General features: G+C 34.7%; 1 protein-coding gene and 1 pseudogene across 1 annotated transcript in view; one reads left to right on the top strand and one right to left on the bottom strand.

The window, feature by feature from the left end:
- Positions 1–24,767, top strand: part of BRIP1 (BRCA1 interacting helicase 1) — a 178,746-nt gene that overhangs the window by 79,709 nt on the left and 74,270 nt on the right. The window contains 4 exon segments of the mRNA XM_067022117.1: positions 1,758–1,912; positions 4,071–4,236; positions 4,354–4,494; positions 10,756–10,917. Coding sequence (XP_066878218.1) covers positions 1,758–1,912; positions 4,071–4,236; positions 4,354–4,494; positions 10,756–10,917 — 624 coding nt within the window.
- Positions 7,969–8,488, bottom strand: LOC131746443 (protein tyrosine phosphatase type IVA 1 pseudogene; annotated as a pseudogene).

The raw sequence follows: 24,767 nt of genomic DNA, 5'->3' as shown, positions 1-24,767 counted from the left end.
GTTTTCAATTTTTGATATTCTCTATTGACTTCCTATTAAGTATGATGATGATTTAGCTCCTTTACACACACACACTTTTCTCTCTCTCTCTCTCACACACACGCACGCACATACACACACACACACACACACACACACACACACTCTCATACTCACCCTCTCTTTTCCTCTCTGTCCCTCCCTTTCTCCTTTTCCTCTCTCCTTCTTTCCCTTTCTTCACTCTCCATTTTCTCAGCATAATTATATTACTATTCAGTGTGCATATCATTACGTATATATATTATCATAGTTTATGATAGTCATCTCATGTAACTTACTTGATTAAATTTTTAATACAATTCTAGGTTTCTATGAAGTAATAATTACCTGTCTATGTCTATGTGTGTGTTTCCCCATTTGCTTAGTGTTCTATTTGTCTATAAACCCATTTGTCATTGTTTAGGTAACCTAGCCAGAAGTAGCCTTGGAGTTGTCTCATGGTTCAGTATGTAGAATGTCATTCAGTCCTTTTTTTACTACAGTGCCTTACCTTCAGGAGTTCAGAAGTTCTGTAGTTTTACAGAGTAAATTGCCAGTTGTCTGCCAGTGTTGGGGAGGAATAGTAGCCTTCCTGTAAGGTGTTTCTCAGGGAGCTTGATTTTTTTAAAAGAAAAAATACTTGTTTTTCATTAATATCATTAATAATTTGTAGTGCTGAATGTTTTTCCAAGTTCCTGTTCTCTTTTTTGTTCTTTGTTTCTTTTTGAAAAATATGGTTGTATCCTTTAAAGTTTTGTTTAGTGGAGACTAATTTTACTTTTTAAAATGTCTATTATTTCATAATATATCTGAATATTGAAATTTATCTGTCTTATTTATTTTAACTATTTTCCCATTTTATTTTCATTGAACACACATTTTATTGTCAAACATCAGAGTTGTCACCAGTATCTTTTATTGCTTCAATATTCAGTGTTTTCTCTTTCACAATCTGGGAAAACATACTTTTCTGTTTTATTATTTTGTCTTAATGTCCACACTAATATCTGTATTTAAGCTTATGAGCCATGTAAAAACTAATGAGCCAGTTAGCATACATTTTGTATCTAGCATGTATTCTTTCTTTGAGTTGTTCTTTTACTTTTTTATTTTTCTTTCTTTTTTTTTTTTTTTTTTGTGGTACGTGGGCCTCTCACTGTTGTGGCCTCTCCCGTTGCGGAGCACAGGCTCCGGACGCACAGGCTCACTGGCCATGGCTCACGGGCCCAGCCACTCCACGGCATGTGGGATCTTCCCAGACCAGGGAATGAACCCATGTCCCCTGCATCGGCAAGCGGACTCTCAACCACTGCGCCACCAGGGAAGCCCTGTTCTTTTACTTTTGCTTGTCACGTAGTCATATTATTCTCAGCATCAGAGTACTTCCTGGAAATAATTCAGGCATTTAAGTGGCATATCAAATCTTTTAAGCTTTTTAAAAACTATTTGGTACATTTTTATTTAGTTCATTCCTTTTGAAGGGCACTGAATAAAACCCTAATTGCCTGAAGAAGTAATGAACCTCCTAAATGTGTAACTTCTTATTTAAGTAAGTCTTTGAAGAGAATTTGAGAATATATGGGAATTCAAACTATATTATTAGCATTTGTGTATTAATGTTTGACTAAAATTTCAATGTATATTTCATTTGGGTTTTATTACAGTTTTAAGAATTTTGTTTTCCCCTCTCTTTCCCTCCCCCCCTCCCCTGGTACAATTAATATGGTAATTCCTTATAGGGACATTTTTCTACTATCCTTCAAAAAGAAGAAAAAGTCTCATCAGTTCATGGTAAAGAGGAGTCAAGAGAAGTACCTATTATTAGTGCTTCAACTCAAATAATGCTCAAAGGACTTTTTATGGTGCTTGACTATCTTTTTAGGCAAAATAGCAGGTAAGTGAAGATAATCTGGTCTGTGTTCTTCCTCTTAAAAATATTAGCCTTATTGGGTGCTAGCATGTGTTTAATACCTACTGATTTTATATGAGTACATGGGATAGTGATAAACAAGTGGTATAAATATTGCTCTTACTTACTGGCACAGACTCAGTCAATTGATGTTAGTTTTTATTAATGAAAATGAGTATTGAAACCAGTAAATAAATACAATTAATTAATTCAGCATTAAAGTCCTCTAAGACTAAATTTAAGTTTTCTTTTAAGTATAATCTGGATATATTTCTTCCAGTGTCAGAAAGTCTCTCTTATTGTACAAATCTCCTATTTAATGAAATGTGGGAAATGAAAAGCAGTCAACTCCCCACACACTACTCCTTAAGTTGTAGTACTACCTGGTTCCAGTATTTTTTAAAGTGTTTTTTTATGGTAAAATATACACAATATAAAATTTACCATTTTTAAGTGTACATTTTAATAGCATTAAGTGTGTTCACATTGTTGTACAGCTACCACCACTGTCAATTTCTAGAACTTTTTCATCATCCCAAACAGGAACTGTATACCCATGAAACACTATCTTCCATTTCCCTCTCACCACAGCCTTTGGTAACCTCTGTCCTACTTTCATCTCTGGATTTGCCCTTTCTAGGTGTCTCATATAAGTGGAATCATACAATCTAATATTTTCAAGGTTAATCCATGTTGTAACATATGCCATTCCTTTTTATGGCTGAATAATATTCCATGTGTATATATACCACATTTTGTTTATCCATTTTTACATTGATAGACATTTGTTTTGTTTCTAGCTTTTGCGTATTGTGAATCATGCTGCAGTGAACATTGATGTACTAGTATCTGTTTGAGTCCCTGCTTTCAATTCTTCTGGGTGCATACCTAGCAGTAGATTTGCAGGATTATATAGTAATTCTGTTTTTAACTTTTTGAGGAGCCAGTGTGCTATTTGTCATAGCAGCTGCACATTCTAGATTCACATAGTTATGCACAAGAGTTCCCAATTTCTCTACATCCTTGCCAATACTTGTTATTTTTTGTTTTTTTGGATCATAGCCATCCTAATGGATATAAAGTGGTATCTGCTTATGGTTTTGATTTACACTTCCCTAATGACTAGAGATGTTGAGCATCTTTTCATGTGCTTATTGTCCATTTCTATATCTTCATTGGAGAAGTGTCTACTCAAGTCCTTTGTCCATTTTTGAATGGGGTTTTTGTTGTTGAGTTGTAGGAGTTATTTTGCATATTAATCCTTTATCAGATATTTGCTTTATAAATATTTTCTCCCATTCTGTGGGTTCTCTTTTCACTCTCTTGATAGTATTCTTCGATGCACAAAAGTTTTGAAATTTTGGTGCAGTCCAATTTATCGATTTTTTTTTCTTTTATTGCTTGTGCTTTTGGGATCCATTGAACATAGCCAAATATGATCTCATGAAGATTTTCCCATATGTTTTCTTCTAAGAGTTTTATAGTTTTTAGCCCCCAGTATTTTTATAAAATTCCCTCCAGATAGTGCAGGGTTCTTGACTTGAACTTTGAATTCTGATCTCTCTAAGGGTAAAATTAACAGTCGGTATTACCGTGAGGACATGGTAGAGAATACCCAATTTTATTCTGTTTAAGCTTGGGTGTTTATAGCCTCTTATTGAGAGAAATTATAAGCTGGATGGGATCATGGAGATCATCTGGTTTAGTACTTTCATTAAAAATAGATGAAGAGAAGACTGAGATCCATATTTTAAAGGAACTTAAAAATTAGTTTCCTAAAATTTCAGTAAAAATTGTCTTTCTATTTTCTCATGCAATAAAAAAGTTTAACCCACTTTTTAGTTTCTTTAACAATCATACCGTTAACTATTTTATAACTAATGATGTAACATAGAATGCAAAGAGCTCTGAACTAGGAGTTAGGAGGCTTGTATTTTAATTATGGCTCTGTAATGTTTGAACATAGGGATGGGAAGTGATAATGGGTGATATTTAAGTGATATCTAACCTCTGTAAGGGGGGACTGACTAAGGTTTAATGCCTTATTTCTATCAGGATAACTGAATTTAGTGGTGTGGGTTGTTGGTGGGGGACAAAGTTATCTAAAATTTTCCCATTTAATTACCATTTTATTTTCATTTAGATTTGCAGATGATTATAAAGTCGCTATTCAACAGACTTACTCTTGGATAAATCAGACTGATACTTCAGATAAAAATGGGTTCTTGGTTCTACCAAAAAATAAGAAACGTTTACGACAGAAAACAGCAGTTCATGTACTGAATTTTTGGTGTTTAAATCCAGCTGTGGTAAGCTTACCATGCTGTAAATGAGAATTCTGTCTTCTTGCTCAATACCAACAATTAAATAAATGTGCTTGACTGTTTTAAAGATGATTTTATATATCTAATATTGTTTCCTTTTAGGCCTTTTCAGATATTAATGGCAAGGTTTGGACGATTGTTTTGACATCTGGGACATTATCACCAATGAAATCCTTTTCATCAGAACTTGGTGTTAAATTTACTATCCAATTGGAGGCTAATCATGTCATCAATAACTCACAGGTTAGGTTTTGTTTTTGTTGGTTTTTTTTGAAGGCTCTTAGTCTTTTTACCTCAGTATAATGATAAACAAATTAAAAGGTAACTGAAGTACTGGCAAACAAATCCTGATAGGAAAGTTAACATTTCAGTTTTAGAATAAAGGAAAATTTGTCAGTTATTTGGTAGTGTCAACAAAAGGAAATACCAATAAATAGCATTCCTTTAACCCAGTGAGTAAAAATATACACTTTCAAGGCAAAGACTGTATTGCAATTTCCTTATTTAAATAAGTTTTAAGGTTTTTAATGAAAATGAAAACAAAAATTCAACTTTTTTCTTTTACTGTAGTTCCTAATTGTTTAATTATTTGTGTTTTTCTTTTCCATTAGACTATGGTATATCCTTATTCTAATTTTTACATCCTCATCTTTCCACTGCACCTAGATTAATACCTGGTATTAGTTAGCAAGTGTTCAGCACGTTTGAATATCTGAAAAGAATTACAAGTATTCTTACGAGTCCTGTGACTTAAGATTTCAATTTTATTATTTATTTGTTTGTTTGTTTGTTTGTTTTTATTTTTGGCTGTGTTGGGTCGTCGTTGCTTTACGTGGGCTTCTCTAGTTGTGGTGAGCGGGGGCTTCTCCGTTGTGGTGTTCAGGCTTCTCTTGTTGTGGAGCATGGGCTCTAGGCATGCAGACTTCAGTAGTTGTGGCTTGTGGGCTCTAGAGCACAAGCTCAGTAGTTGTGGCGCACGGGCTTAGTTGTTCTGCGGCATGTGGGATCTTCCTGGGCCAGGGCTTGAACCTGTGTCCCTTGTGTTGGCAGGCAGATTCTTAACCACTGCACCACCAGGGAAGCCCAGATTTTAATTTTTTATAACAATACCATGTAAATGTTACTTGAATTTTCCTAAGAATGTTTGAGTTGTCATGTGTCTGTCTGCCTTCTATTTCTTTTTAGGAAGTAATTTAAAGTGGTTAGCTACATGCTTAATACCACCTGTGGGCCTACTACAATTCTAGTTCTTTATAAAGAGCTATAGGTTTCAACCAAGAAGTATTTTTGGAAATTACTGGCATTTAGTAGGTGAGAGCCTTGAATGCTAAACTCCTGTATAACTAAAGATTGTGCTTTCCAAAATCCAGAATGCTCCTGTGTAGAAACATTGCTATAAGCAGTAGCAAAGGAAAAATATATGTTGCACATTTTCAAGATATTTTCCTTAGAGGTTCAAATAAATATGGGAAGTTATTAGTAAATTCAGCATATATATTTTCAAAAGAATATTATTATAGGTTCTGTGTTCTCAGTCTAGTGCACAAAAGCCTGTTTAACCTGTAATGTTGCTAAATAATAATTAACAATAATAATAATGCTAGTTCAGCTGGATTCTGTTATATTTCCCCCAACTTTTAAAAAGTTTTTTATTTTAATTATGGTAAAAAACACATGTCGTAAAATTTACCATCTTAACCATTTTTAAGTGTATAGTTCAGTTTTGTTACGTATATTCCCACTGTTGTATATAACCAATCTCTAGAGCTTTTTCATCTAGCAACACTGAAATTCTATTCTTAAACAATTCTCCATTCCCCCCTCCTCTCAGCCCCTGGTAACCACCATTCCTCTTTTTGTTTTTATGAATTTGACTATTCTAAATACCTCATGTAAGTGGAATCACAAGATTTTTGTGATTAGTTTATTTCGCTTAGCCTGGTGTCTTCAAGGTTCATCCTTGTAACATGAATCAGAATTTCCTTCCTTTTTAAGGCTGAGTAATATTCCAGGTGTGTGTGTGTGTGTGTGTGTGTGTGTGTGTGTGTGTGTGTGTGTGTGTGTGTGAGAGATCACATTTTGTTTGCTCATTCATTCCTTGATCACCCCAAATTTTTATTTAAAAAATTATAACTTGAAAAATGGAAAAAATAGTATTAATATAGTGAATATCGTTATACCCTTAACCTAGATTCATCAGTTTTTAACATTTTGCATCTGTATATATATGAGACAAAGGAAGAGTAGTATTGCAAAATGTTGATGATTACATTAATTTTGGTTATGATATTAGAAAGTAATTTGTAGACATTGTGACACCTTGCCCTTAATTAGTTTAGCATGTTTCTCCTAAGAACAAGTACATAATCTTGCATAACCACAGTATCATGATCATATCCAAGCAATTTAATACTGATACAGTAGAATCTATATTTTTCCAGATATTCCCAATGTGGTTTTTTTTTGATGATAAATGCATTTCATCATTTATTTAATGTTTAAGCTCTCACACTAGATTTTACAAGCTGATGAACACTGACAAATTATTTCTCCCACAGAACTATAACCACATGTTCTGGGACAGTATAAATATATGGTTGAGCTAACGTTAATACTTATCACCATTTTATCAATTACATAATAAGACAAATTGTCAAGTATCCACATATTAAGTTACACAGCTCAAAAGACATGAAACATTAAATGTCTGCTCAATTCATTAGCAGAAACCCACTTTTTTTTTTGGCAAGAGAGGTTGAGAATCACACTTCAAACAAAAATAAGTTGGTGAACAACTTCAGATAAGTTTGAAAAAAAATTACAAGAATTTCAGAAATTTTATGATTAAGAACTGTTTTAGCTACAATAACAAAGTATTTCTACCTTTAAAAAATATTTACGAAATTAAAGTACATATTCTACATGTTTTTCACACGACAAAGGCAACATTTTACTAAAAATACTTAATAGTCCCCTCCCATTCTGTTTTCAGGCCCTCCCTGTAAGTTACACCCCAAAGTGCAAACATTAAAATTAATTGTAAGGCTTTTTGGTCTGGAGACATTAAAGACATGTGCTTCCATACAGTGTAGATTTTCTATAACAGCACAAAATGAGTTTTATAGAAAGACATTAAATAATCACTGTAAGATTTGGTTAATTTAAAAAAAAAGAGCAAATCTGATGTATACTGATATGAATGTGGAAGATGTAAACATATCGTGAGCAAAAAAATCTCATAGGCCCTACTTTCTATGTTGGAAATGCTGGAAGGAATAAACCACATAAGGTCCAGAGTTTTCATAGTTCCTTGGATTTTAGTTCTATATCATACTAAAAATATACAAGTATTGTGCTAGGTATTTTGGCACCTAGTCTTTCTAAATTTCTTATATATTGATAAGATTCTGGCATGGAAACAGATTTAAAGACATGACTCAGTACTGCATGATTTCAGGAAAGGTCATTTGGTACAAACGATAAGCACATTTTAAATGCTGAACAGAAAGAATCCTTTGCTAAGTGGCTAAGTAAGTTGATCATAACCCAAACATAGAGGTTGCAATTCTGCCAGGCTTGTGGCCTGGTAAAACTGCTTTTTGACACTCCTATGGAAGTTTCATCAGACTTTACCAAGCCAATGTGCTGGCTAACATGTATGACAAATTCCGTCTGTCTAGGTTCCACTTCCAAGCAATGGCATCAGGCACCCCAGTTTTACTGAATGCAACAGTTGTTTCTATGACCATTGGAGTCTTTGAAGCACAGCCACATTTTAGGACGATACTTCTCCAAATACAAAAGTTGCTTGCTGTTAAAAGTTCCGTGCCGCTTTTGTCTTATGAACTGTACTGCATCTTCATATTTCATTCCACCTTCAATTAATGCTACGACGACAAGCAATGGACCTCTCCCAAGGCCTGCAACACAATGAAAGGCAATACAACAACCAGGGTCTTCATGAAACTTAATTTTCACAAGACTTAACCAGTCATCAACCATCTGGTTAGATGGTGGTACAGCATCATCAAAAGGCCAATCGAGAACATGGATGCCTTCTTTCTCCACAAGAGTAGTGTCATAAATTGCTTCACATACTCTTACTATTGTAGTAACCATACTTCTTAAATTCCTCTATAAATTTGTTTAAGGTTGCATTAGTTGGATTGTGTGTAATGAGAAATCTCACGTTCTTGTAAGTGACTTCCACAGGAGCTGGGCGGTTCATTCGAGCCATGTTAACTTAGTTAAACACTCAATAGGGTTATGAAAGAATTTTAAAAATTGAATACAAAAATGATGCAAAGAAACTGAGTCTACTTCAGTATACTCCACTTGAAATTCTCAGTGCTTTCGAGTATGAAGTTGGGAGTAATGGGAAATGAAATGAACCTCCTAACAAGAAGCAGCGATTCTTCAGTCCAGTAATACTGAAGCAATAGAAAGGAAGTGCACTGAGGTTTACCCCATCCAGGTCAGAGCTCTTGTAAAAACTGCTCTGTGGATTTCCGTTCCACACTTCTGTGTCCAGTTTAGCCACTCTTATGGGGGCTTCTTGGTGGAGTAGTAATGAATTTCTAGAGTTCACTTGTCTTCATAGAGGTCGTGCTGCGCCTGGCAGTAGTCTCCACTGCCGTTCAGAAACTCCATAAACGTGTGACCAAGAACACCACAGAACTGCCTCTTTCTAACCTGTTCTCTTGGCATAGGTTTGGTTATCCCCAAGAAAGGTCCACTCTTGTAGCTTCACTCTCAGGGCACCGAATGCTCCCAATGTGTCTTTTATACCTGTTTATTTTTCTTATTCTTGATTCAGGATTCAGTCAAGTATTACATATTGCATTTGGTTTTCAAGTCTCTTTAGTTTTTTTTTTTCTTTCTTATTTTAGACTGAACTATAGTTGATTTACAATATTAGATTCAGGTGTACAACATAGTGATTCAAAGTTTTTATAGATTATAAAAACTCCATTTAAAGTTATGAAATATTGGCTATTATCCCTGTGTGGTGCAATATATCCTTGTAGCCTATTTATTTTACACATAGTAGTTTGTACCTCTTGATTCCCTACCCCTTTCTTGCCCTTCCCCCCACTAGTAACCAGTAGTTTGTTCTATTTGGGAATCTTCTCTGTTTGTTATATTCATCTGTGTTGTATTTTTTAGATTCCACATGTAAGTGATAACATACAGTATTTGTCTTTCTCTGTCTGACTTATTTCACTTAGCCTGATACCCTCCAGGTCCATCCATGTTGTTGCAAATGGCAAGATTTCATTCTTTTTTATGGCTGAGTACTCTTCCATATTGTGTGTGTGTGTGTGTGTATACCACATCATCTTTATCCATTCATCTGTGATGGACATTTAGGTTGCTTCCATATCTTTAGCTATTGGAAATAACACTACTATGAATATTGGGGTACATGTATCTTTTCAAATTAGTGTTTTTGTTTTCTTCAGATATACTCCCAGAATTGGAATTGCTGGATCATATGGTAGTTCTATTTTTAGTTTTTTGAGGAACCTCCATACAGTTTTCCATAGTGGCTGCACCAGTTCATGTCTCTTTAGTCCTTGAAATAGCTTCCTTGCCCTTTTTTTCTGTCCTTCATGACATTTTTAAAGAATTCAAGTTACCAGTTGTCCTTAGGAATATTTTATAATCTGGATTTTTCTGATTGTTTTCTTATGATAAGATTCAAGTTAACTTGTTTGGTAAGAATACTATATAAGTGATATTGTTGCTTCCCATTGTATCATATCAAGAAACACATACTATCAGTTTGTCTTATTACTAGTTGATCATTTGGTTTAAAGTTGATTAAACTGGTATCCATCAGATGTCATCTTGCAAAATGTACCTCAATCTTGTGTATCATTTCCAAATATAAGACTATTACATTTTTCAACAATCTGAAGTATTTGTATTGTCTTTAGAATACTAATAAAATTTGTACTTTCTCTTAGTCAAATTAACTATACTAAGGCTAGACCTATGTGAATGTAGAGGAATTGCATATAACTGTAAAATTTGGTGGTCTGATTTTCTGACTATAGAACTTTGAGCATCAGGGAATTTGTGAAACAGTAGTTCCTGTCATAATTGAATCTTAGAGACTTAACTATAGCAGATCATACCAGCCCTCATCTTTTATTTTGGATTCATTTCTGATTTATTCATTTCATTTGTTCTTGTCATCTAACAAAATGTTGTTACCTGCTTAATTTTGTAAAGCTATTGAGGAAATACATAAATATAACCTGTTTTTCTTTCATCCTAAGAGAATTCAGTGGTCTGCCTAAAGTAAAACTTGCATAAATTAAATCTATATATAATTAATTAAAGATAATAGGAAAAAACCCCAGCAATTTAAAAATAAATTTCCTCTAAACTCATTGCTTGATCTTTTTTTGACATACACGTAATTAAAGCTCCCAAATTAATGCTAATTTGCCTGCCTCATTTAAGCATAACTCTAATACTGACATATTTATATTCTAGGTTTGGGTTGGCACCATTGGGTCAGGCCCCAAGGGTCGCAATCTCTGTGCTACCTTCCAGCACACGGAAACATTTGAGTTCCAGGATGAAGTGGGAGCACTTGTGTTATCTGTGTGCCAGACTGTGAGCCAAGGAATTTTGTGTTTCCTGCCATCTTACAAGGTAAAGGAATATTTATTTTTTCTTTTGCCTTTAAAAGATCTTGTGGCATAACCACCATAAGCAACAGGGGAATTACAGTTTCCTAAACTTCATATATTATTTTACTTGTTTATTAAGATGCTGCCTGATTGTTCTACCACTGTTTTACTGGAAAGTCTAAAAGACTAAAGGTCTTCAAACAGTGTTAGTTATATAAGAGAACTAGTTTTGTATATGTGATTTTTATTCTTAGGGGCAGGTTGATATTTTCATGGTTAAAGGAAAAAGCATTATTTTCATTTTGATAAATTACACTATTTGAATGTTTCAGTAATCTGAATAAGACTTTCTTTGTTGCCCATCTAGAGGGGTGGGATAGGGAGGCTGGGAGGGAGATGCCGGAGGAAGGAGATATGGGGCTGTACGTATATGTATAGTTGATTCACTGTTGTAAAGCAGAAACTAACACACCATTGTAAAGCAGTTATACTCCAATAAAGATGTTAAAAAAAAACAACTTTATGTCAAGCAGTTAAACACCTTATATGAAATAGACAAATTCCTTGAAAGACACGGATTATGAAAATTGACTCAACAAGAACCAGGTGATTCAAATAAAATATCTGTTGAAAAAATTAAAGTAGTAATTCAAATTTTTCAACAAGGAAAAGTGTAGGCTCAGATGTCTTCATTGCTGAATTCTATTAAGAATACACACATTTGGGGGACTTCCCTGGTGGCGCAGTGGATAAGACTCCACGCTCCCAATGCAGGGGGCCCAGGTTCAATCCCTGATCAGGGAACTAGATCCCACATGCATGCCGCAACTAAGAGTTCACATGCCACAACTAAGGACCCCATGAGCCGCAACTAAGAAGCCCACCTGCTGCAACTAAGACACGGTGCAACCAAATAAATAAATATTTTTTAAAAAAATACACAGACTCAAAAAATAGAGGAAGAAGGGGCACTTCCCAACTCATCAGGTAAGCATAACTCTGATATCAGAGCCAAACAAGGACATTACAAAAAACAAAATTGTAGACCAACCCAGTCCTAAAAGTCTTTAACAAAAAATTGGTAAATTTTTTATCCATTAATATAAAAAGGATCATACATAGTGACCAAGTGGGATTCATTCTGGGAAACCAATAATTGTTCAGTCTTTAAAAATCAAGCATTATAATTTGCCAGAACAGGATAAATTAGAAAAAAAATACATGTTTATCTAAATTTTTCAGATAAAGCATTTTACAAATTCAGTGCCAACTTATGATGTAAACTCTTAGTAAACAAAAAACAACCTGATAAAGGAATCTATGAAAAACTTACAGCTAACATCCTGCTTAATGTTGTAAGACTGAATGCTTTTTTGCCTAACTAGGCACAGATACCCATTCTCACTGCTTGCATTCAACGTTGTATTCAGTGCAGTAAGGCAAGAGAAGGATATAAAAGATATAAACATTTGAAAAGAAGTAAAATTGTTTTTGGCCAGACATCGTGATTGTGTACTTAGAAAATCCTAACGAATCTACCAGAAAGCTGTTAGAATTAATAATTGAACGTAGCAACCTCTCAGTCTAGAGAAAGTCAATATACATAAATAGACTGTATGTCTCTACTAGTAATGAACTATTGGAAAATAAAATTTAAAACAATACCACTTAAAAAGCATGAAATTATGTGCATGACATGCATGACCTGAACACTAAAAAGTATAAAACATTGCTGAGAGAAATTAAAGCCTATATATAAAAATCTATGTAAATGTGGAGACATACCACATTCATGAGTTGGAAGTCTCAGTATTGCTAAGGTGTCTATTATCTATACACTCAAGCCAATCTTAGCATAAAAATAAAAATTTCAATAGCCTATTTCTTTAGAAATTGATACGATTCTATAATGCACACAAAAATGCAATTACTTTGATTTTTTTAACTTAGAAAAATAAAGAGAAAGCTAGAAGTTGTAAAATACTTGGTTTCAAGATTTACTGTAAAGCTACAAAATTCAAGACAGTTGGGCATGGGTATAACAATAGACAATACAGTTGACCCTTGAACAATGTGGGGGTTGGGGCACCAACTTTCTGAGCAGTCAGAAATTTGCTATCACTTTACCATTGGCCCTTCGTGTCTGTGGTCCTGTATCCTCAGATTCAACCAACCACTGATTGTGTAGTACTGTAGTATGTATTTACTAGAAAAAAATCTGCATATTTACGTATGAAGCAGTTCAAGCCCATGTTCATGTGTATATCAGTGGAACAAAACAGAGTCCAGAAATAGATCCACATGTATATATGTATGATCAACTGACTTTTGACAAAGATGTCAGGTTAATTTAATGGAGAAGTGGCAGTCTTTTTAACAAACAGAACACTTGTATATCCATTTGGGATAAAATGAATACTGATACCTTATAACCTTTTATAACCTTATAAAAATTAACTCAAAAGTGATCACATACCTAAACATAAAAGGTAAAACATAACTAAAATCACCTCTTCAAAGAGCTTATCTCCAAATATCGTCACATTCTGAGGTACTGGGGGTTAGGGCTTTTAACATATGAATTTTGGGGAAGAACAACTCAGCCCATAACAGGGCACAAAAGAACTTTTGGGGGAAACGTAAATGTTCCATATTTTGATTATGGTAGGAGTTTCTTGGGGACATGGATTTGTTAGAACTCATTGAGCTGTTTGCTTAAAATGGTTGTATTGTGTTATATGTAAATTATACCTCAATAAAATTGCTTTTTTAAACAGCAAAACATCAACTCAAATAAAACAGAAGAAATAAAAATTCTCATTGCAAATCTGATTAAAATTTAATTAAGATAAGGAATTCCCTGACGGTCCAGTGGTTCAGACTCCACACTTCCAATGTAGGGGGCAAAGGTTCAATCCCTTGTTGGGGAGCTAAGATCCCGCATGCTACACCGTGCGCCCAAAAATTTAAAAAAAAAAAATTTAATTTAAATATGTTTATCTGGAAAGGATAATATAGGATTTTCCCACACAGGAATATGGTATGTGTCTATACTATGAATTGTTTTTGTATCCTTCAGTAAAATTAGGTAGTTAAACCAACAATGAATCAATGCCCTTACCACTTTGCCTTTAACAGAAGTACATAAATAGATACATTCTGCTTTTCATTAGGTTAGCTGGTATTCTACTATAAATAAATAGCTGAAAAATTAACTTTTTGATATGAAAATCTGTGTGTTTGAATGTAGATTTTAGTTACTGTCTAGTGTCTGTAAACACTCATTCTTAAATAGAGTCTGCCTTGCACCTCTCTCAGTTGTAATCCATTGTCATTATCATGGAGCCCTTTTGATCTGATGGTAAGGTATTGGGGAAGGCAAAGCATCCTCTAATTCTTTGATTAAGTCTCAGTCCTTTAGTGGGCCTGTGTCCTTGGGCTATAACCTTCACATGTGTTTCTCAGCTCTTTATTCATCTCCTTAGATGAGTCGGGAAGTCTAGAGGGAGCTGAAGTTTGGATAATTTTCCTTTTCCCCAATTTTGGATAAGGCTGTGGCAAAGTCTTCTCCCTTACTGGGAGATTGGCCTTTGTTATGGGGAATGCCTAGAGTATATTTCAAAATGGTTGTTTTCCCCCTCTCCCTGCCAGAAAAAGGAGGGTTTTTCTGAACTCTTTACTGTGATAACTTTTGGGGGGATGTTCCTGGAGGTAGTATCTACAAAATATGGGGGCCCCCTAGGGACGTGGCCCCTAGGAGTTTCTCACTATTACACTGTTGCCTCCAGCAGTTCATCCAAATTATCATTTAAGCATTCCTACCAATTTATGGTTTTAGTGTCTTCTGCGCCCAGTAGCAGTTCTGGACTGTGATTCTCTGTATTCACTATCTCTCCAGATTTTAGGATAGCAGTTTGCCTTATGACCACAGTTCTCTGATGTGTCCAAGTCACTGATTTTCAGTTTGTTTAGCTTTTTTCTTGGTGTCAGATGGGTGTGATGACTTCTGAGTTCTTTACATATTGGAGCTGAAAGTGGAAGTCCTAATTTTATCTTTAAAAATGTATTTTCAACTGAGTTTCAGAATGTAGATATAATTTACTTAAAAGATAAAACCAACACATTGTAATAGTCTTTGTCTGTACCACTGTCAACTCTTAACACATTACAGTGGCTAGAGTCATTGAATGTCATCTCTTTTGCATTTTGAAGGGGTTAGACATTGGATATGCAGAAGACATGAGAGCTTACATTAGAATTTATTCAGGGGAAATTTGGGACATACAAATTTAAGTTTTCAAGTCACACAATGCAGTGGTAAATAATTTTTTCCTGTATGTCTAGATAATTACAATCCATGATTGACTCAAAACTTTACTCTTTTACTGAGAGAAATGAAATGAATTTCCTTTTGTTATAAACTGTAGCATTTGTGTACGGATAAAAATGAGAAAGTTGTCGTTCTAGATTCCCCTCACACACACACACACACACACACACACACACACACTTCTTTCAGAGCCTTCTAAAGTTACTAAATATTGTAATAGTTTCATGAAGAATACCATTCCTCCACTAAGATAAATTTGATTTTGACTCTATTGTCATTTAACTAGTGGCACCATTGCTTTAGAACTCTCTGAGAGATCATTTTTATGGGTACAAGAGTTTTTAAACTCTTTTTATGGATAGAGAAGTTTCCATTAAATCATTTTGAAAAGAGACTCTCTGGTGCCAAAGTAGCAACTTGGATCTTTTTATTTGTACATTGCAGACTGTTATTTTCTTTTACATCTTTATGAGTAAAAACTATTTTCCCTGAGGGGACATTTTGTATTCACCACTGATTGTGAGATAAGGAATAAAATGCAAAATGTTTCAGTCTCAATTTACAATTTTTATAAATATTGTTTAATATTAAGCTTGTATGTTGAGAAATTTGCAGTGCTAACTAGTTTGACGTTTCTCATTTTTAAGCTATACTGCATTTAATTTAAAGGAGAAACCAAATTGTTCCACGTAAAACATTTTTCTTTTTTCTTGTTTAGACACTTGAAGTTTCGGTAAATTATGGATTTGCCTTATTTTAAGTGATCAACTGAGCCTTTTTAAGGAATTTTTTTCCACTATGTTAAATAAAAGGAATCTTGATGGTGTTGAAGCCTTTGGGATGGTGAATAAGGAGGTTGTACATCTCTGAGAAGTGAGGAGTAGTTCTTAAGAACTTCTTCTCTTTTTTATTCACTCATTTGTTTATTCCTTCATTAATGTATTCATTTGACAAACATTTATTGGGCACATACTGCATTCTGGGTAGAGAATTCAAATGACTTGGCCAAGGTCATATATTTAATTAGTGAATGTACATGCCTTAGAACTCTTGATTTTCTAGTCCAATGCTGTCTTCATAATAGTATTTCTAGAGTTTGATATATGAAATATAGTTGATCTGATAAAATTAATTTGATCCATTACTTTTTGTTTAGAACAATATACACATGTGTACAAATACCTGCATATTGGTATATTTCAGTATTTATATTTGCTTTGCACATTTGGCTTTGCTTGTGAGCTAAACTATTATTGTTAGGAAGATAGATACAAGAGGTACTCTGAAGGAATAGGTTGAAAAGCTGCTTTAATGAGTAAGTGATCAAATATTCTGAAAAATAGAGTAATTGGAAAGTAGCTATTTAACCATTTTTTTTGCTTTGTTTTGTTTTATATGCATGTATAGAGTCATATATACCCTTTGTCTATAAATAACATGCATACATCTGGCTCCAAAAAAGCCTTATAAAAATGTATTGGTTATATGTATAACTGATCACTTTGCTGTACACCTGAGCCTAACACAACATTGTAAACAACTATATGCCAATAAAAATTTTAAAATACATATTTATTGGTTATAATTTTAAGTGAAAAATCTAGGAAGAATAAGAGAAGTTAAGGTTAAACTAGAGTCAAGGATGGCCATGTAACAGTTTGGCAAAGGATCAAGTAATAAATCTGTATTCATTCTAACTGCTTGTGCATCCCTCACTCCCCAACATTGGTTCTAAACTGTATTTTCCTTGGATAAAAGCATAGTTAGAGAAAGCACTTTGGGGGGAATAACAGGCAAATTGGTTAAATTTAACTTATGATTAATTTACTACACATTTCCATATTAAAGCAATTTATTTGAATTTGATGTGGGCTAGTCAAAGTTGGAAGCTCCAGGCATTCCTCTTGGTTACAGTCTTTTAATATCCATCTATAGTTAATCTTTGTAAAAGAGACCAATGGATTTTTCCTTGTGGCTGATACTTTCAGATTGGCAGCTTTTGAATTTAGGTGATTTGGGTATCATCAGTTGGGAAATTACCTTGATGCAATGGTTACCCCTGAACACGCTCATCAGGCAGGCTATCCCAAAGGTAACGGGACAGAGAAGCTAACAGACAAATCAAGATGCTTGAATCACAAAGTTTATTTAAATAAATTTCAAACACATACTTAGAAGTAAAAGGGAAGAGTTGAGGGTAAGTTAACACATTTAGAAGAGGATACAAGTGGGTGGAAGGACCGCATTACCTAAATCCTGGGTTATGCAGTGTTCATATGTCTTGTCTTTCATTCTCTGCCACATCAGCATTTTTTGCTGATACTGTAGCTACAAAGACTAGAAAGGAGTTTGAGCAACTTGGCCCAGTGGATGGAAAGTGCTCAGGCTAATGACACAGTCTTTATTAAAGAAAAACAGGGGCAGGTGTACTTGGCCACAGCTGTAGCCTACCAGTTAGCCTATCGAGCAACTATGGCTTTTATTTGCCTTTCTTGGGGAAGGGGTTACATGGGGCCAGGATGGGTATCAACAATGGGTGGCTGAATTAAGATTTCATGAATAATTGAGTTTCATATGCCGCATATATATTTGGTATATCTTGACTATTTATTGCTTCATGTATATATAGCATATCTTGAACACTTAGTGTCTACTTGATCTAACTTATCCCTTTCCATCTATGTTCATACATATGTGCTGTACTTATTTTATCTGTTTAACATGTTTTATAGGTTTCCAACTTCTATCTATGGTTTAAACATCTTACGAGTTTCACATACCCATTGGGTTTCTTGTTTTTTATAATAGGATTGAATATTCTCAAATACTACAACAAATGCAAATTACAGATGTGATTTCTCTCAATTTCTTGCCTTCAATTTTAAGGTGCCAGATTCTCAAGGGTTACCACGTTTGTTTTTGTTTGTTTGTTTGTTTTTGTGGTACGCGGGTCTCTCACTGCCGTGGCCTCTCCCGCTGCGGAGCACAGGCTCCGGAGGCGCAGGCCCAGCAGCTATGGCCCACGGGCCCAGCCGCTCCATGGCATGTGGGATCCTCCCGGATCGGGGCACAAACCCATGTCCACTGCATCAGCAGGCGGACTCCCAACCACTGCACCACCAGGGAAGCCCGGGTTACCACGTTTTAAAACTCTTTCAGAAAAAGATATGGCATTTTCTATAGGACATAGTAAATGAATAGTTAGAGCCCATACCAATGCATTGGTTTTGCCTTGGTACGAAGTACTATTTTTGAAGAGTTTTTAGAAATAACATTTGCCTCAGTTACCTGATTTAGATAATGTTAGCTTGAAGATGGTATAACTAGGAAATCATGGTAACATAACAGATCATAAAGGGAAAAATATCGTCAAGGATAAAATTCTACAGATAGCACCTTAATGTAGAAAAGTCTATTGATTATGTAATTTTTTAAAAAATAGAGTTTATTTTTTTAGAGCAGTTTTAGGTTCACAGCAAAATTGAGGGATCAGTACAGAGAATTTTTGTACTAGTCTCACACATGCATAGCCTAGGACATTATTGATACTCCTCACCAAAATGGTACATTTATTATACCGATGACCTTATATTGACACATCATTATCACTTGAAGTCCATAGTTTAAATTAGGGTTGCTCTTGGTATTATATATTCTATAATACTTATAGAATGAGTTTTTATAAATGTGTAATGACATGTTTCCACCATTATAGTATCATACAGAGTAGTTTCACTGCCCTAAAAATGTTCTGTGCTCCTCCTGTTCATTCCTCCCTCCCCCTAACCCTTAGCAATCACTGGTCTTTTTACTGACTTCATAGTTTTACCTTTTCCAGAATGTGATATAGTTGGAATCATATAGTAAGTAGTCTTCTCAGATTAGCTTCTTTCACTTAGCTGCATGCATTTAAGTTTCTTCCCTGTCTTTTCATGGCTTGAATAGCTCATTTCTTTTTAGTGTGGAATACTATTCCATTGTCTGGATGTACCAGTTTATCCATTTACCTACTGAAGGCTTTGGCAGTTACAAATCAAGCTGCTGTAAACATCTGTGTGTAGGTTTTTATGTGGATGAAAGTTTTCAGTTCATTTGGGTAAATATCAAGGAGCATAACTGCTGGATCATATGGTAAGCGTATGTTTGGTTTTATAGGAAACTGCAAAATTGTCTTTCAGTGTCTGTACTATTTTGTATTCCCACCACATCCGTGTCAGCATTTGGTGTTGTCAGTGTTTTAGATTTTGGTCATTCTAATAAATGTGTAGTGCTACCTTGTTTTTTTGATTTGCAATTCCCTGCTGACCTAAAATGTGGAACATCTTTTCATATACTTATTGGCCATCTGTATACTTCTTTGGTAAGGTGACTGTTCAAATCTTTGGCCCATTTCTCAATTGGATTGTTTTCTTATTGTTGAATTTTAGGAGTTCTTTGTATATTTTGGATAATAGTTCTTTATCAGATGTCTTTTGTCCAGATGTGTATTTTCTCCCAGTCTGTGGCTTGTTTTCTCATTCATTTATTAAATGCTGTTTCTACTGTTAGCTTTGGTTTGGTCCTCATCTCTAAGTTAAATTATTCTTAACTGATCTTTCTCCCTTCAATCTTTCCCTCACCAGTTTTTCCCCCATATTGATTATCATATTACTCTCCTTTTTAACCCTCAGTAAACCAGTAAAAATAGTCATAACCATTTGTCATTTTTCTTTTTTATATTTTAAGTCATTATTGGAATAATTTATAGAAGTAAGAATAAAAGAATAGTAAAAAACAAAAGCCAACATTATTAGAAACTAAAGAGGTTAGACATAAAATCTCTGTAGCAAGTAAATTTTGGTGTATTGATATTAAAAAAATCAAAGAGTAGTGTCACATGTCTTTTTAGCAACAATGAGATGGGAAGAGACAGTCAATGTTGCTGTCACAAAATATTGTCATGAAGTCCTTCCTGCTGAATAGTGAACTGATTGAGAATACCATTGTTTCTTCTTGTCCTTAGGTATGTATTGATCACATATCAATTCTTGAATTTGAAAAGTTTTGTGCAGTATATTGTTATCTGAAGATTCATAGTCTGAGATTTCACTTACACCATACAATTTCACCATTGTCAGTAGAATTGGAGTGTTGCTCTGACTCTTTTGTCTTATTCATCTAATAATTATGATAAATCTTCCTTTGTTGATTTCCTTTTCTTTGCTATTGTGGACATAAATGAAAAAGTTTCAGTTCTCAACACTTCAGTGAAAGCTAAAAACAGCTTACAAATATGGTGTCCTCAGTTTTCTTTTCAACTTTCTGGAAAGATGATACAATACTGTAAGAAGAAAGAACCAGTTTTTAACCAGATGGTTACTTCAGACATTGATGAACCAACTATGTTGATCAATCAACAGAAATTCAGAATTCATGTTTTAAAGACTTAAGAATTTGTTCCGTGCATAAATAGCTATTGGGTTCTTAGTATCTTCAAGAGATTTTAACAAAGTAGGTGAGGAAATGTATGAGTTATTTCTGATATTCAGTTTTCTTTGAAAATTTTTACAATGTAAGTATTGTATATTTTTATTAAAATATATCAATAAATGACTCCAAATTAGCATATCAGTATCAGTAATGCAGCTCTAACATTTTCATAGTCCTCATCCTTTTAACAGATTTGTGAGAGGGAATATTCCTTGTCAGAGACTGTATGACCTTTCATTTCCATATAGATAGCCAACAACTACAAGTGATCTTACTTTCACTTCAGGACAGTATTCCTCCATATTATTCTTCCTAGTATATTACTGACTGCATGTATATTCATTGAATGTTTGATCCTGAACTATAACCCAGCCTCCTGAGATATCACCAAATAGTTAGAGTATAGGAAATTGTTTCAATAGAAATTAATATTTTTGGTTTTCTCATGTTTTAGATATGAATACAGCAAGAATTAAGGATGTACCCATTTTTCCTTTAAAATGTTATAAAATACACTACCACTTATTTTCCATTTTTATTACTATTTAAAAGGAACTGTATATCAGGTGCCAAAATTTATACATATGGATACATATCAACTGAACAAAAGAAAGTAGGTATTTCTTAAATATTAGTACCTCATGAAATGAATGTGAAGACTCATCTTCAGAAGGAAAAGTATGACAGGTTTTACCTGTGAAATAAATTATGTGAAAAAGATTACAAAAGATGGTAGTCTGTTTAGGCAGCCTATTAAAAGCATTAAGACTTGAGTACTGGCTAGTAAAGTGAGTAAATGGCAATATTATAAAGTTAAACACATGCGAAAAAACATTTTCCAGAGGACCGGGATTGTAACAATACCATTAATGAGGGCAAAGAGGTCTTAATGCAGTTTGCACTTTCTAAAGTTTCAAAAAGAGGCTTTGAGTTAGTGCGTTATTAATGTACTGAACATCTGGAACTGTGTAAAACCTATAGACATTGAGCAAATGCAGGATTTCCCCACTAGGTTGCATTCTAACTTACTGCCTCCCTAGTGAGAAACTGGTTTTAAGAAGTTTGAAAAAGTAAAATGACAATATCCAGATAAGGCATAAACATTCCAAAGTGTCTTTTAATTTTTGAGATCTGACTCAAAAAAAAAATTCTGAAGTTATCAAATCTAAGTGATGTGAACATCAGTTAGTAGATTAAATCATCTGATCACTATATGTAGGCTAGTCTCTCTGTATGTGAATATATTTACTCTTTATGAGCTAAATAAACTATTTTATAACAGATAACCTCACACTTTTCATATATGTAAATCTTAAAACCTGAGAGATGGTTCTGTGTCAGTGTACTTTCTTCAAGTTTTTTGATTTTTAGGGGCCTAGTTGGGATACTTAAGAAAATTTTAGAAGTTGAGATATGTGTGTGTGGTTTTTTTGTATGAATTTTCTGGCAAGGGGGAAGTAATTAAGATGTATAGATGTGCAATTTGAGTGTCACCTGTAATGAGAATGGAAAAGCTATAGACCTAATTTTTTTTTTTACTTAAAACTGAGAATTTGCCACAGACCATTTTCACCAAAATAATCAGTATGTTTTTGCTGTAGAGCTATATTCTAGATTTGCATGTAGCCCTTGTATAATCCTGAACAGAAGGCTTTTAAGTTACTTTTAAAAAATCTTCACTGAAACAGTTAAAATAAACACATTGTGTTCTGTGGGAATGTTGTCTCATAGTTACCAAATTCCCCTACCCCCTTTTCACAGTGTTCCTTGTACCTCCATACCTGAACTAAAACCTGGATATACCCAGAGGACATGTCATTTTCTTGTCAACACTTTCGTGTTGTGACCACTTTTTTCTCTAGTACCTCAGATTTGGTATCCTATTTACTCTCCATTGCTCTTTCTAAACCTTAACCTTTCCACCTTTTTCTGAAGGAAGGAAGGAAAGAAGGAAAAAGAGAGAGAGAGAAAAACTCACTAAAAAAAGAAAAAAGCTTTGGTCTCTGAGCTCATGTCTTTTAATCATGTCATTCTTTCCCCTTCATCTTTACTGACATCTTACAAATCACATGAATACTCTTCTTTAATTAAGGACTTTGGCACCTGATTTTACAGGGTTTTTTAATTTCCTCCTTATTCCCCTCTCTGACCTTCCATTCTTTTGAATCTTCCATTTTTATTCATTTATTAAATTAGTTCAAATATTTGTTGCCTACTTCCTAAGTGTCAAGGTACTGTTCTAGGTACTGGACAGTCAGCAGTGAGCAAAACAAACAAAAGTCATTGTCCTTGTGGAGGTTATATTCCAGGGGTGAGAGACAGAAAATAAACCAGACACATAGAAAGGTACTTTATACTAGATGGTGTCATGGACTCAGTGTTTATGTCACCCTCCCTGCAAATTCATACATTGAAACCCTAACCCCCAGTGTGGCTGTGTTTGGAAATGGGGTCTCTAAGGAAGTAATTAAGGTTAAATGAGGTCATAAGGGTGGGGCCCTGATCTGATAACATTAGTGTTCCTATAAGAAGACATACCAGAAATCTTGCTGTCTTCCCACAGCATGAGCACAGAGGAAAAGGTGTATAAGGATTCAGTGAGGTGGCCATCTGCAAGCCCGAATGAGAGTCTCACCAGGAAATGAATCAGCCGACACCTTGATCTTCGACCTCCCAGTGTCCAGAACTGTGAAAAATAAATTTCTGTTTAAGCCACTCCATCTGCAGTATATTTTTTCCAACTTTATTGAGATATTATTGATATGTAAGTTTAAGGTGTACAATGTGATGAGTTGATACGTGTATATATTGTGAAACGATTATGTGGTTTTTTGTTTGTTTTTGTTAGTTTTTAGTTTTGTTTTTTTTAATAGTAGCCTGAATGGACTACTACGAATAATGGTAAATGCTGTATAGAAAAATAATGCAAAGAAGAGGGAAATGAGACTCCTGGGGGAGTGGATAGAGGTAGTTGCAAATTTTAATTGGATGGTTCTGGAAGGCCTGTCAGAGAAGGTGACATTGAGTAAAGGCCTATGGGGGAAGAATATTCAGGCAGAGGGAACCTTATGGTAGGAGAGTGTCTGGTTTCTTTGACAAACAGGAAGGCTACCTGGGCTGAAGCAGAGTAGGGGTGGCGTGAGAGGTGTAGCAGAACATGAGGTCAGAGAAGTAGCTGTGGTAAAATCATGCCACAGTAGGGATTTGGATTTTATTCTAATGCAATAGGAAGCATCTGGAGTCTTTAGACTTAATTTTAAAAGGATTGTGCTGGCTGCTATATGGAAATGGACTGTAGAGAGTACGAGAAGCAGCACGTGACTGTGTAGGAGTTGACTATAATAACTCATGTGAGAGATGGTGGTGGCCTGGACCACTGTGGTAGCGGTGTTTGGAGTCTAGGTATCATTTGAAAGTAGTGCTGGCAGGAATTGCTGATGGATTGGATGTGCAGTGTGATAGAAAGAGGGAGTAAGATTTTCTTGCTGGGCTTTTTTCTTTATCTGTACTCTACTGCTGGTCAGTCTCATCTATGTTAATTCTTTTAGTTATGTCTATTTGTCTTGGTTTCCCAATTTATAATTCACTTCTGACTTTTCCTCTTTAAGTACCGTAGTCAAGAGAAAAAACACCTTTTTTTGTCTCCTCTACTCTCAGTAATCTACTACAACACAGCTTCACTTCTGATACCTGATGTGTGGATTCCCATACATTAAGCAATTCTGTGACACCAGCTGGGTGTCCTACAGTTTAACTCAGTTATGACAATATCTACCTAGAGCACAGCATCAGATACCAGAGGTTAAGAGCTTCATCCCACCAGGCTTTCCCCACTTCGGACACCAATCTCATGTTCAGGTTGTTACCTTTGTGTCTGACTGACTGGCTATAAGTTAGAAGTTCCCACAACTCCCTTCTCAAGTTCGATTAATCTACTAGAGTGGTTCACAGAACTCAGAGAAACATTGACTTACATTTACCAGTTTAATATAAAGGATATTATAAAAGATACAGACGAACAGCCAGATGAAGTATATAGGGTGAGGTCCAGAAGTGTCCCGAGCACAGGAGCT

This window comes from Kogia breviceps, chromosome 19 (assembly GCF_026419965.1).
Source record: "Kogia breviceps isolate mKogBre1 chromosome 19, mKogBre1 haplotype 1, whole genome shotgun sequence".
NCBI lineage: Eukaryota > Metazoa > Chordata > Mammalia > Artiodactyla > Physeteridae > Kogia > Kogia breviceps.
This window is presented reverse-complemented; position numbering and strand designations above follow the sequence as displayed.